Source organism: Eleutherodactylus coqui, chromosome 1 (genome assembly GCF_035609145.1).
Source record: "Eleutherodactylus coqui strain aEleCoq1 chromosome 1, aEleCoq1.hap1, whole genome shotgun sequence".
NCBI lineage: Eukaryota > Metazoa > Chordata > Amphibia > Anura > Eleutherodactylidae > Eleutherodactylus > Eleutherodactylus coqui.
The window spans coordinates 122,057,610-122,073,083 of record NC_089837.1 but is presented as its reverse complement, the minus strand read 5'-3'; the positions used below and the strand labels follow the sequence as shown (position 1 = coordinate 122,073,083).

General features: G+C 41.9%; 1 protein-coding gene across 4 annotated transcripts in view; it reads left to right on the top strand.

Annotated features, from left to right (window-relative positions):
- The window catches only part of ERICH6 (glutamate rich 6), a 41,289-nt gene that overhangs the window by 22,091 nt on the left and 3,724 nt on the right, over nucleotides 1-15,474 (top strand). For all 4 annotated transcript variants that reach the window (XM_066599734.1, XM_066599726.1, XM_066599718.1 and 1 more), the window contains exons 9-12: nucleotides 1,301-1,368; nucleotides 4,233-4,384; nucleotides 8,215-8,300; nucleotides 9,624-9,779. In XM_066599734.1, the coding sequence (XP_066455831.1) occupies nucleotides 1,301-1,368; nucleotides 4,233-4,384; nucleotides 8,215-8,300; nucleotides 9,624-9,779 (462 nt within the window). The remainder of the gene's footprint in view (nucleotides 1-1,300; nucleotides 1,369-4,232; nucleotides 4,385-8,214; nucleotides 8,301-9,623; nucleotides 9,780-15,474) is intronic.

The following is a 15,474-nucleotide window of genomic DNA, read 5'->3' as shown; positions in this document are numbered from 1 at the left end:
CCGAGTACGCTCGCTGATCTCTAGAGAATACCCTAAAACATTTAATTTCTATCCACACTTTTTTGGGGGAAAAGTGATTGTGATTTTTGTTTTGTAGTGATAGGTTTGCTTTAAACTAAAACTGATACTTGTTAAATGCACATGAACATACTACATTTATTACCAAAACTCACCTCACTGAACACTTGTATTTACAAATTTTGCTTTCATAGGTTTATGTCCTCTTACTTTACCTTCTGCTCCTTGTGGAACTAAGCTAAACTATTAGGCCCCCTTTACAGAAGCCTATACACATTTGTGCGTGCCGCAGCCCAACGTATTTGCGCGCTGAACTATGCTTCTTTGTGCACATGTTGGCATAGTTACTATACTTTTTCCACCCGCAGGGCATGTACATTTGCACGTGGCAAAAAAGATGTACCGATTTGAAAAGGCTAATGAATTCCAGATGTGTTCTTTTCCAGCAGAATTGCGCAGCATATTACGCATCTCCTTGTGCATTGCGTATGTATTTGCACCTCCCATTGACTTATATGGGAACCTTTGATGCGTAAATAGGCAGGAAATAGAACAAGCTGTTTTTCAGATTCAGAACCGAATAGATTTTCGCAGCAAAGGAAGAAGCTCCCAAGTCTTCAGAGAATATACCTCAATAATAAATGAAGTGCCTCCATGAAAGAGATTAGTTGAATGCATTATGGTAATGTGTGCTATGTGCATCAGAGTCTAACAGGCATATAAAGAAAACCTCAATTGGTCACTGTTCTTATAATCTTATATGAAAAGACGAAGAAAAGAGTGAAAAGATCAGTTCCCGTTACTCGTGATTTTTCTGATTAAGGATGCTTTCGCACAGGATGGAATATGCCATCCAAAATCCAGGCGACTAACTGCAAGTTTTGATGCGGTATTACTGAAAGAATTCTGCTATTTTCTGTTGCGGAATATTCTGTCCCATGTGAAAGTACCCTTAAGGACATCTGTCAGCATCCCGTCAACCCCTTCAACTGGTTCTTGATTGATGGCAATAGTATGATGCTAGTAGGTAATCAAGAGCCAGGGGAAGGCTAAATGCTAAATTCAGAAAGCCCAGGATCCACCCTTCAGACCACTCTGGCATTATTTACATGTAGCAGTTTTAAGGGCTGATTTTGGGTCCCTGAGGCAGGCTGAGGAGTGGGAGAGATATGTGTAATCTGCCACTGATATGAGTGTCCCTGCGGTTCTGCTGGTTTAGACACTTACAGATGTCCTTTAAAACAAAGTGCAAAATGCCTAAAGTATGTATTATTCTTCTCAGGCTAAGACAAAGACATATGGCAAGGGTTTTCGAATCACTGGTGACAGAGCCAACAACTATTAATGAATGTAAGAGGGAGAAATATCTAATCTATCTATCTATCTATCTCATATCTATATATATTATCTATCTATCTAATCTCATCTATTTATCCATCTCATCTTATCTATCTATCATATCTATCTATCTATATCATATCTATCTATCTCATCTATATATATTATCTATTTATCCATCTCATCTTATCTATCTCATATCTATCTATATCATATCTATCTATCTATATCATATCTATCTATCTATCTGATATCTATCTATCTATATAATATCTATCTATCTTATCTATATCTAGCTATCTTTATCTATTTATTTATCTATCTAATCTCATCTTATCTATCTCATATCTATCTATCTCATATCTATCTAATCTCATTTTATCTATCTGTCTATCTATCTAATCTCATTTTATCTATCTATCTATCTAATCTTATCTACCTATCTCATATCTATCTAATCTCATCTTATCTATGTATATCTATGTATCTATCTAATCTCATTTTATCTATCTATCTATCTATCTATTTCATATATATCTTACATTTATCTATCTATCTATTCATCTATATATATTATCTATCTATCTAATCTCATCTTATCTATCTATCTATTCTCATCTTATCTATCTATCTATCTCATATCTATCTATCTATCTATCTATCTATCTATCTATCTATCTATCTATCTATCTATCTATCTATCTATCTCACATCTATCTCATCTCTATCTATCTATATCATATCTATCTATCTCATCTCTATCTATCTATATCATATCTATCTTTATCTATTTATCTATCTATCTAATCTTATATATCTATCTAATATTATCTATCTATCTCATATCTATCTATCTATCTATCTATCTCATCTATATCTATCTATTTAATCTCATCTATCTGTCTCTATCTAGTTATCTGTCTCTGTCTGTCTGTCTATCTACCTATCTCCTACAAGAGTGGACACGAGGTCAGTATGGACTAGATCTCACATAATGCATTGTTTATACAGTAACATGTTTGCCTGTGCGGGTCTAAAATTAGATATGTTTTAAGCCGCAGCATGGGTAGGAGCAGTGTGTGCCCAGCTGTAGCTGTATTTACACGCTGCCTCTATTTCAGACTATAAAAAAGCTTTATCCTCAGGATTATGTTACTATTACAAGAAGGGTCTGCTATAATGGACTATAACCGGCAATATTTATTTTCTTTGGATGGCTGAAAGATTGCTGTGTTGATATGGTTAAATGAGGAAGAGTTGGTCCTTAACTAGTGGCAGAATACACTCATTTGCTTCATATGGCTTTTATTGTGCAAGCATATGACATAATAAGCGCTTCAGTTTCAAGTGCCATTAAATGTACTGTAACTACATGTTACCGGCCATAACTGATCCCACTTTACTTAAGGGAGTTGTTTAATTGTAAACTATTGATCACCTATCCTCAGGATAGGTCATCAGTAGTAGATCGGCTGGGTATGGCACCCAGAACACTCCCCGATCAGCTGATTGTTGTGCACTGAGCCGATATCTGCAGCTCCATTCCCACTGTAGTGGCCAGGCTTGGTAACTGCATAGTACAAACAGGTAATAGGCAAAAACACAGACCGTAAGGAGGATCCAGACAAGATATGAACTGATAGCTGCTTATAGCTTACCTTTAATTTTCATCATTTTCATTTACCTCCCATAGAGTATTTTTTTTACACTTGCGTTGACAGCTTTTTAACGCACATATTTAGAGTTTTCATAAACCGCTACCAAATTGCTCCCCAATCACTTATGGGCCTATAATATATGGAGGGCAATATTTGTCAAGGGTAATATTTTTGTTAATCCCTTAAATTAAGACCAAAAGCCTTCATATCAATCACATCTTCATAGCTTTGTTTCAAATCCCTTGTGGTACTGCACGGAGGCTAAACTATATAACTGTGTCACTGTCCAAATGTACTTCCAGACTAAACCGTATAGTTGTGATTGCTTGTTCAAACCCGGACTCAGCGAAGAGAGCCACAAGTCCAACTTCCAGTGCCCACACAATTACACAGTAAGGGTTTCTGCACACAGGCGATTTTGCAGAGAATGGCACATATTGATTTCAGTACTTTTTACACTAACATTAAATATCAATTAATGTAAAACTAAGTATATGGGAGCTCAGTGCACCCCTCAACCTTGCACTTTCCTCAGATAGGACAAAACAAGAAACGTGAAAGTTAACTTTAAAGACAAGAATTCTAACTGCTTGTTTTGCTGTTTGTATCTAAATTTTTTGGACTATTCTGGTCTTTTGTCCTATCATCAGTAGTAGATGGACAGCGATCCATCAGCTGATCGTCCAGCCCACAGACAGTGTAGCAGGGCCGGACGTACTCATCAGTGAACTGGTAAAGAAGTGGAAGCACTGGCTACATTCCCGTTGAAATCAATGGGAGCACCATGCTTCTATGCTGTGGATGTCAAGTCCTGTCTGGAACAGGAGCAGGAAGTGTAATAGAAATGCGGTGCTCCCATTGATTTCTATCGAGGTGAAATCGGCGCTTTCACTTCCTCCCCTGTCCACTGATCTAGCTGCATGGCCTCTCTACACTGACAGCTGGCTGGACGATCAGATGGATGTGGGCCCTAAGCGGCAAATCCCTGTCCATTAACTACTGATGACCTAACCAGAGGATAGGTCGTAGTTGAAAAAAGGTAGGATACTCCTTTAAGTTCCAATGGAACAACTAAAAAATTCTGAAGGCCCATTAATCAATGTATTCAAATTAGATTGTGAAATAACAGTGAACCATGTATTTAAGGGTATATATCCTTATATTATATGAGAATAAATGCAGCTACTCACAGTATTTGACTGTCTACTTCTATGACAGATGGGAGGCCGATGAAAACCCTTTCGTACCAGCTTTCCAATGCCCCTCCTGCAGGAGACAGCTGGACAATTCCTCCAAACAATGAACATGAAATATCTGGTGCAGAATCTTCTGATCAAGAGCCACTAGTGTACGACTTTACTAGTTACACGGTAATTCTTAAAATCTACAACATTCATAAATGTTCATTACCTTGACTATTAAAGGAATACATATTAAATACTGAAGAAAGAAAAAAACAGCAGTTTACAAGAGGGCGTGGGCAGGTAAACCTATGTACTCATATACCTAACTTATGATTTGCTGATGAATAATCACCTAAAATGATTCGTCAATAAAAGATGACTGTTGTCTTGTTTTTTTTTCCTTTCCTTTATACTATAGTGCTCCAGATAGTTTAGTGAGGACAGTAAAGAACAGACCTGTCTCATTACTAATGCCCCATCAGCACTCCATTCATCTATGGGGCAGGCAAAGATCAATGCACTCGACAATCTCCCATAGCAGCAAATTGAGTAGTGTGCCATTCACACGCATGGTCTGTCAGAATATGGCATGTTGGCTTAATATAGCACTCCTTCATGAGTTGTGCAGTCTGCATTCGCTCCATTGCCGAAACCTTTTCTGTTAGTTTAATGGCTTTGCTGTACCCATTACAGTGGGGGAAAAAAGTATTTAGTCAAATACCAATTGTACAAGTTCTCACACTTAAAAAGATGAGAGAGGCCTGTAATTGACATCATAGGTAGACCTCAACTATGAGAGGCAACATGAGAAAACACTAGAAGCAGAAACCAAAAAATGGCAGTCGTATACATACCTATAATCAGTACTCTAACCACATTAAATAATGCAAGGTTCTTGGTATATAATTTGATCAAATTACGTTGGCCCATCTACCAACGTCCAGGTGACCAAACTCAAATGGGTCCTAATTAGAGATGAGCGAGTGTACTCGCTAAGGGCAAATACTCGAGCGAGTATTGCCTTTTGCGAGTACCTGCCCGCTCGTCTCAAAAGATTCGGGTGCCGTCGGGGGAGAGCAGGGAGGAACAGGGGGAGATCTCTCTCTCCCCCTCTTCCCCCACTACCCCCTGCTCACTCCCTCAACTCACCGCTCACCCCCGCCGGCACCCGAATCTTTTGAGACGAGCGGGCAGGTACTCGCAAAAGGCAATACTCGCTCGAGTATTTGCCCTTAGCGGGTACACTCGCTCATCTCTAGTCCTAACGCTAATATCAGGTGGTAAAAGTTGGGTTCCTACCTCTCAGAATGCTCCTCTCTTGGGACTAAGCATACAAATAAAACCAGGGAAGGTAGGATACCATTTACATGCTCCAGTAGGAGGCACAGAAGGTAAATGGGTGGCAGGTGTGCACGACCAAGTGAAGGCAGCCAAAACTTCACAATATTTGTACAAAAAAAAGATAAAAGGTCAGCACTACCAAATGGAAATATATCCCAATAGAAATGTATAGGTGCACGTTAAACCATGGCTGCAACACACAGTAGAAGCGGAAACCAAAAATGGCAACAGGAGGCAAAATAAATTTACTATCAGAGGTATACATACCTATAATCAATACTCTAACCCCATTAAATAATGCAAGGCTCTTGGTATATAATTTGATCGAATTACATTGGCCAATAATCTCACCGCATTATTTAATCTGGTTAGAGTATTGATTATAGGTAAGTATACCCCTGATAGTAAATTTATTTTGCGTGCTGTTGCCATTTTTTGGTTTCCGCTTCTACTGTGTGTTGCAGCCATGGTTTAACGTGTACCTATACATTTCTATTGGGATATATTTCCATTTGGTAGTGTTGAACTTTTTTTTCTTTTTTGTACAAACATGAGAAAACACATCCAGAAAATCACATTGTCTGAATTTTAACAAATTTATTTGCAAATTATGGTGGAAAATAAGTATTTGGTCACCTACAAACAAGCAAGATTTCTGGGTCTCACAGACCTGTAACTTCTTATTTAAGAGGCTCCTCTGTCCTCCACTCATTACCTGTAGTAATGGCACCTGTTTGAACTTGTTATCATTATAAAAGACACCTGTCCACAACCTCAAGCAGTCACACTCCAAACTCCACTATGGTGAAGACCAAAGAGCTGTCGAAGGACACCAGAAACAAAATTGTAGCCCTGCACCAGACTGGGAAGACTGAATCTGCAATAGGCAAGAAGCTTGGAGTGAAGAAATCAACTGTGGGAGCAATAATTAGAAAATGGAAGAGATACAAGACCACTGATAATCTCCCTCGATCTGGGGCTCCCGCAAGATCTCACTCTGTGGGGTCAAAATGATCACAGGAACGGTGAGCAAAAATCCCAGAACCACACGGGGGAACCTAGTGAATGACCTGCAGAGAGCTAGGACCAACGTAACAAAGGCTACCATCAGTAACACACTACGCCGCCAGGGACTCAGATCCTGCAGTGCCAGACGTGTCCCCCTGCTTAAGCCATTACATGTCCAGGGCCGACTAAAGTTTGCTAGAGAGCATTTGGATGATCCAGAAGAATATTGGGAGAATGTCATATGGTCAGATGAAACCAAAGTAGAACTGTTTGGCAGAAACACAACTCGTCGTGTTTGGAGGAGAAAGAATGCTGAGTTGCATCCAAAGAACACCATACCTACTGTGAAGCATGGGGGTGGCAACATTATGCTTTGGGGCTGTTTCTCTGCAAAGGGCCCAGGACGACTGATCCGTATACATGAAAAAATGAATGGGGCCATGTATTGTGAGATTTTGAGTGCAAACCTTCCATCAGTAAGGGCACTGAAGATGAAACGTGGCTGGGTCTTTCAGCATGGCAATGATCCCAAGCACACCGCCAGGGCAACCAAGGAGTGGCTTTGTAACAAGCATTTCAAGGTCCTGGAGTGGCCTAGCCAGTCTCCAGATCTCCACCCTATAGAAAACCTTTGGAGAGAGTTGAAAGTCCGCGTTGCCCAGCGAGAGCCCCAAAACATCACTGCTCTTGAGATCTGCATGGAGGAATGGGCCAACATACCAGCAACAGTGTGTGCCAACCTTGTGAGGACTTACAGAAAACGTTTGACCTCTGTCATTGACAATAAAGGATATATAACAAAGTATTGAGATGAACTTTTGTTATTGACCAAATACTTATTTTCCACCATAATTTGCAAATAAATTCGTTAAAAATCAGACTGTGATTTTCTGGATGTGTTTTCTCATGTTGTCTCTCATAGTTGAGGTCTACCTATGATGTCAATTACAGGCCTCTCTCATCTTTTTAAGTGGGAGAACTTGTACAATTGGTATCTGATTAAATAGTTTTTTCCCCCACTGTATGTGTAATGCCTTTTCATGGTTAGTTACTGTGATACATATTTTGAGTATTGGAAAAAGTCAGGTTACATGTTAAAAGAATCTTAAAGCTCTATAATGAATGCTTTTTGCAAATACAGTTAGTACAGTACACAATGGGTGGCTGGCAGTAGAGATCACTCTCAATCTGCGCATCATGAGCCATATGCCTAAAAACTATTCTAACAAAAAATAGCAGTGATGCCCAAAGCAACCATATCAGATTGCTGCTTTCACTCTTCTAACCTGCTCTGAAAATTGAATTCTTCAGTAGATTGGTTGCTATAGGCAGCAGTAAAAACAATTTTAAAACAATTTTTTACATAATGGCCAATTGATCTGTTTTTTGTTTTGTTGGGAGTGGTACTCCACTGTCATAGTAAGTTGTATTAACCAAATGAAACCTTAATATACTTTTATCTAATCAATATAGGCTTTGGTGGTGACGAGGACCAGTAAACACATACCATTAGATGACATAACTAAAAAATACTGTATATCCCTATTCCAATTATCTTGTCGGTGTCTTATTTATGTCTCTTCCTTAGTAATAAAGCAGTTGTGCTAGTGTGTGAATATTAATGCTATGCTGTTGGCACTATGAGTCTGTTTCATGATTTATTTCAGATGTTGCCGGAGAGAGTTGTCGAAAAATACTACAGGACAGGAAGGAAATTCCTCACAATTTTTCCAGATGGAACTGCACAGATTTTGTATCCTTTGTAGTCCAAACTTCCCATTTCTTTTTATGATAAATGTCTTGTAAATCACGCCATTCCGTTAATAGGAGGTGCTGGGGCAGCTCCCACTCCGGATCCAATATGCAACAAAAACCAGTATTCTTCTATAGCATCACTGTTATAGTTATATGCCTTGGGCCTTATTCACACAAGTGTTTTTGCATGGCTATTTTAGCCGTGACAAAATGTCAACCGAAAATCGTGACCATGCGAAGCATTAGATTCCAATGCATTCATTCACATACATTCATAATTGGGTGAGTGAGTGCTGCCTGTGATTGGCTGAGTGCTGAAACCAATCAGAAGCAGCTTTCAGCTGTCATTCAATAGCTGTGAGCTGCCTCTGATTGGTCACAGTGCTCAGCCAATCAGAGGTAGCCCATTCAGCAGGCAGGGATTTTAAATCCCCACCTGCTGAATACTTCTCACAGCAGTGCAGGAGAAGAGCTGGCTGGACGCGGCTGAGCCCCGGCAGCTGAAGAAAGGTGAGTATAGATTTTTTTTTTATTTGTACCACCATTTTTTGTTGTTTTTCAGGAAAGGGCTTATATTTAAAGCCCTTTTCTAAAAAACAATTACAGGATGCCGGCAGCTGGATTCCCTACTGCAGCTGTCATCTGTTACAGCTGTGGTAGGGAATTCTTTATTCCCCGCAGGGATGAAGAATTCCTTTGCTGCATCTGTCACAGATGTGGCAGGTGCAACAGAGAATTATTTTTCCTTGCGGGGTTGAAGGAAACATCTGACATCAGATGTGTTCTTCATCCCCACGGGGACACGGCAGCAGCGGACAGGTAAGTTTTTTTTTTTTTGTTTTTGTTTTTTTGTTTCTACACTAAAATTTTTGTTTTTCAGGGAAGAGCTTATATGTAAAGCCCTTCCCTGAAAAACAATTCAGGGGTGCCAGCAGACCATTGTCTGGCGGCTCCATTGAAGACAATGCGTGCATTCCCTATGGTGCACGCATGTCCTATCTTTACAGGCACGCACCTGTAAAACACGGACATGTGAACACACCATAGGGAATGCATTGTTTTTAATAGAAGCGTGTTTTTGTGCGCGCGTATGGCTTGTGTGAAGCCACCCTTATACTGAATCTTTCCCCATAAAACTATATATCAATCTGCTCAGCTCCTCCTGCTCTATAACATCATGCCTGCAGTTTGGTCAGAAAGTGGCAACTGATAAATTCCCTTTAACTCCCTAAATACACAAAAATTAAATACACCCCTGTGAATGTGTGTATCATACAGGCACAAGTCTGTGGCAATATTGGTTATTGGCCTCATCTTGCAGCTATCCATCGGGTAATCTGGCCATTATTATTATTCCAAGTAAAACAAAAGAATCTGTCTGCATTGTTCAAGAAGACAAAGAGCACAGCGCCGACATCCTTGCAGTATTCGGATCTTCTGGGAAAGCTACTTGCTACCACCCAAACAAGAATGTATGGTATGTTACATTGGTTTACATAATCCACATGTGCATCTTATATAATGACGCTGTACTACCCTATGGGTTATGTGATTCCTTTCAGTTGAGCAAACCATGCTGTGATCATTAGATCTGTGTACTAATGCTAAAATGCTCAGATATTGATAGGAGCCGGCTCCCTGCTGACTGCTGCAGATCAGCACATTCACAGCATTTTCACTGTTCCAGTGCTGCTAATATTAACTAAGCTGGCAGTCTCCCAAAGCCTAGTGCACGTATTAACATAGTTGCTTCGGCCAGAAGGATTATAGTGTGTGGTTGATGATCACTGAAATAACATTTCTTGGAAGTGAACAAGACACAAGCAGTAAGAAGCCATATAGCAGATTCACAGACGGTTGTCTGTCAGTGCTGAGCATTCAATAGTTTTGATACATTCATAGCTTAATACTTGCAGTGTGCTGTCGCTGTGAGCGCTGTAAGGCTGGGTTCACACGGCAATTCTGCCCGCGGCTCCTAATCCCGGGATTAGCCAGCAAAGTGGACGAGATTTTGCAAAAATCTCATCCACACACTGCGACCAAGCCGTGCGGAAACAGACATGCGGCACGGAAAACAAAGACGCAGCATGTCAATTCTTTTTTCACTTCCGCATTGGCCTCTCTCAGCTCTGTCGAGAGAGATGAATGCAGCGGAAATGCAGGCGGTGATGCTGCTTCAAAACTCGCGTCTGGAAGCTGCGCAAATCTCACGGTTTTTCGGTGCGGTCATTGCGCAGGATTTCCGTCCCGTGTGACCCCAGCCTAAGGCCTCATTCACACAAGCGTTTTTATGCAACTATTTAGCTGTGATAAAATGTCGGCCGAAAATCGCGACCATGTGAAGCATTGGATTGCAATGCATTCATTTACATGGGTGCTTTTCGGGCACGTGAAAAAACGTCAAATCCGTATCCGTTTTCAATCGTCGATTTTTCGCGCTGCATCAAAAGATTTGTCTTGACCTATCTTTTGATGAAAAACGCTGGAGGCTCCCATAGACTCCTATGACAGCTGGAAATAAAAGGGAGGGAGTTTACCTGCGTCCGGCACTCGGGAAAGAAGACAGCTTTCTCTATTTAAGGATTAGAAGTCATTACGAGGATTTCTGCCGACCAACGGAATTCTGCGCTGCAGCGTATTTTTCATGCAATACGCCCGTGTGAATGAACAAAAAACGTCAATTAATCTCCAAACTCGATTGTGGCTATTCTTTATAGACGCAATTTTCTACTGTGATGCAGCCGACATAAAAATGCATCGCCTGTCTGAATGAGGCCTGAGGATATAGTAGGGTGAAGTCACAGTGAACGACCATTTAAGATGTTTGCTGAGTTCCAATTTTAATTGTCCTCTTTGTTTTTGCTTCAAGAACTACAAAAGGACCCCCAAATAGTCACAAGAGAAGGAATTCTGAGTTCCTGTCGTTAAGGGGTTTTCCACAGAGAATACTATTGATGCTATACTTATCCTCAGGATAGGTCATTAATAGTTGACTGACTGGGGTCCATCGCTCAGGACCCTAACCAATCAGCTGATTGTACACCCACTGACAGCACCACAAATACACAGAGGTCATTGATTTCAATTAGAGCTGCACTTGCAGTTACAAGAGCCAGCCACTACACAGAGGCCAGAGCAAAGACTTCCGTTCTGACCTCTGTGTACTTGAGGCACTGTCCTGAGCGACAGACCCCAGCCGATTAACTATTAATGACCTATCCTGAGGATTCATACTCAATAGTACTCTCCCTGGAAAACCCCTTTAAACATCATCTACACAAAACTAAGCACAGAAAAATAAAAGTTCCAAAACACCAGTGAATGACCGGGTGGAGCCAGTGAATATACAAGGGTAGCACCCATAAATAACATGGTCTGTTTTGGTCCCAAATATGAATGTAAGAACCTACATAAACTTTATCCAGAGGCTTAGCTACGACACCTTTCAATTTCTGGAACACTCTAATGTCCACGATCATTGGAGACAACTAGAGATGAGCGAGCGTACTCGGAAAAGCACTACTCACTCGAGTAATTTGCTTTATCCGAGTATCGCTGTGCTCGTCCCTGAAGATTCGGGTGCCGGCACGGAGCGGGGAGCTGCAGGGGAGAGCGGGGAGGAACGGAGGGGAGATCTTTCTCTCCCTCTCTCCCGCCCGCTCTCCCCTGCTCCCCGCTGCGACTCACCTGTCAGCCGCAGCGGCACCTGAATCTTCAGGGACGAGCACAGCGATACTCGGATAAAGCAAATTACTCGAGCGAGTAGTGCTTTTCCGAGTACGCTCGCTCATCTCTAGAGACAACATTACTTCTTTGACTCATATATGTACCATATTTTGTCTTCTTTTTTGGCCCACTCATGTCCACTGTTTTGGGCCACTCAGGGTCATTGTGCTCACTTTAGGGGTGTACCTATAGGGGATGCAGCAGATGCAGTTGCACCCAGGCCAAGTAGCCGTAGGGGGCCCATAACGCCTATCTTCTCCACATAGGGAGCCTAGTACTATGAATAAGGCATTACAGTTGGGTGCCCTGTTACAGATTTTGCATTGGGGACCTGAATCTTCAAGTTCGTCTCTGGTTATGGATATAGATTGGGGGGGGGGGCAGCTGAACTTTTGCACCCGGGCCCCTGAGCCTTTAGTTATGCCCCTGGCTCACTTCATACTCCTACTTCATACTCTTTTTCTGATCTTCCCGTCACAATTCCTGGAAAGTACTCGCCTTTATATTATACAATTACAAATGACTTTACTGAAATATCTGCAACATGGAAAGATAAGTCCGTCTCTGTTTTGCTTAATTGATGGTCATTGTCTGGATCTAGGCTTAAGCCCCATTTAAATGACACGACTGCCAGGCAAACGATGCCCGACACTCATCCCCACATACTAGCTCACGTGCTTTTGCACAGGAGAGAGTATCATTGGCTCACAGCCGGGCAGCTGCAGGAGATTTCACTTCTTTCCCCCTCCCCTCTCCATTCACAACACAGCGGCTGTTCAGTACTGAACATCTGCTGTTTATACTCAACGATCATCATTCAGCATTTGATGCAGCTTAAAATGTACATGCGGGGACGAGTGTCGGGCATCGCTTGCCCAACAGTCGTCCCATGTAAATGGGGCCTTAGGCTTGGAGTATCATTAGTCATTGAGTGGAGTTTTACTATTACCATGGAGCAACTAGTGACCAGCAAAGAAAAGTTTCTAACTTCTGCCAGTTTGTATGTTAGTCAGAGGGGTCCAAACAGCCCCAGGGTTGCAATGCTAATGGGGAATGATTAACCTAATGGCTGAATATATGACTTTTTGTAACGAAAGTACAAACACTCGGCATAGATTATTTTGGGGAGTTTGTGTTCATGATTTGACATTCTACGGCACTGTGATAATGGTATCTGCTTTATAAAGGATGTAGTATAACAGTGCTAGTGGCTTGGAAAGTGTAGGGCTCTTAATGCTTTGTATTTTAGGATACAAATGTGTAACCCTTGCCATTGATGAACAAAGCTAAAAGAACATTTCCATCTGACCACTCCCTCTTTTCACATTTTCTTTTTTTAGCATTAGTTGCAACTTTAACACAATTTACACCAAAATGAGGTGTAGATTGAATAAACCATGTAAGTGAACTGGCCCACATATAGTGGGATTAATTGCGTATGCTGACATCAGAAATGTATTTCAGACATAAATATACATGGTGGGTTAAATGATGGCACTGAATTAATCAGATTCCAGGAACATGACAGGGACCTGAAAGAAATCATAGAAACTGTCAGCAAAACTGCTTTACTCTATGCATTGCTAGAAACCTTTGTCATTAGCCCCTTAACGCAATATCGCATACATGCTCGTCAGGGAAAGGGTCCCTTTGTCGCATTCTGACCAGGATTAGACCTAATGCCATTCTCAATCATTTAACTCATTAAATGCCACAGTCAGTGCTGACTACAGTATACACTACACTTTACAGAGGTGACTCCATAAACTGTCCCGTGATACAATTTCAGAGTGTCAATGGTTACTAGGGCATTCGGAGGCCAAATGATGGCCTCCAGATCTGGCATTAACAAAAGCCTAAGGACCAGTATCCCTGTGCTGCATCCTGAACTGGCAGTCAGTAACGCATACTGGATAACAAACCGTACACCAGTGTAATAGCCCAAAGCTGTAGTGTGCATGTATATGGATGACTGCTGTGAGTAAGTTCTGTGTGTGTATCCCTTTAACTGCGTGAGAGATGTGGTTGAGAGACGTGAGTCGTTGGAAAGCAGATTTTAGAAGAGGAGGTTGAGAGAATGTAGTCAGAGGAGATGGACATGTCTGCACTAAGCTAAGCATGGCGTATTGGTCCTCCTGCCAGAGAAAGAGATGGGAAGTCATTTAGAAGAACAAAAGCAAAGAAACTTAAGTGAATGCTGCTAATGAGTCGGGAGTGCATACCCCATGGACAGTCTTATCGGATAACTAGGACTGAAGAAGTTCAGGGTCCGGAGGAAAGACTGTCTCTTAGTAAGAGTGTAACAGTGAAGGTGTGCAAGTGAAGAAAGATTTTGTACAGAAAATTGTTGTTTTCCCATCAGTAACTACTTGATAAAGGATCAAAGCTGCCAAGTTGTGAGTGAAAAGTACAACCGTGCACCTCTGGTTGTTTTTCTGCAAAATTCATGATTGGACTGTGGACTCTTTATTTCGCGCCATGTGGATAGCGGCCTTGAAGGGGTGCTGGCGTCACGTGACATTCTTATTCTTCATTGCTACGTTTATGTACTGCGGCCGACTGAGCCAGGCCCATCTGGTGCCGTTGACAAGAGAGATCCCAGAGTCACCCATGACATCCATCTTGGTTTCCACGTTGTCTTCCCCCGTCGCGGCGGGCCTCCCGCTCGGGTCGCTCCATTACACCAGAAGTTGCTGCATGTAGAGTCCTCTTCCTGAATTAGTCTCTGCCAATAAAAAAAATCACTAGTAAGGAAGCATTTATCTATTAAGAATGGACACCCACTGGCGTTTTTTATTTCTTGCGCTGCGAGAACAAGTGAAAACACTTGCCTCGCAGCGCAAGAAAAACACTGCGATGTCGCCAGTATTTTCAATGCGGCCAAAGGCAGAAGCACTAGCCCCATTGAAAACATATAGGAGTATACAGGAGACTTCTGCCACAGCTGTGACAGCTGTGGCAGGAGTTTCCTTCATCACCGTGGGGATGAAGGAATCCTCTGCCACAGCTGTGGCAGTAGTCTACCATGCTGTCCCATTGCTTTCAATGGGTTCGGCGCTGCTTGAAATATAAGCCCTTCCCTGAAAATCATGAACTGGTTAAAAAAAGAAAAAAAAATTACTCACCTCTCCGCCGCTCAGACATGTCCTCCAGCTGGCTCCCCGGCACTGCTGTCCAGCACTTTCAGCAGGCGGGATTTAAAAATCCCTGCCTCCTGAAAGGGCTGTGCTGATTGGCTGAGCACTCAGCCAATTACAGGCAGCGCTTAGCTATTCATAAAGCATAGCCTGTAATTGGCTGAGGAGCCAATTAGCACAAGCCCTTTCCTAAAAATCATACTGCAGGGGCTGCCACAAACCACTGCTTTCAATAGGGCCGGCAGTAGCGCCAAACCTATTGGAAGCAATGGGACAGCATGGTAGATTTCTGTCACAGCTGTGACAGCT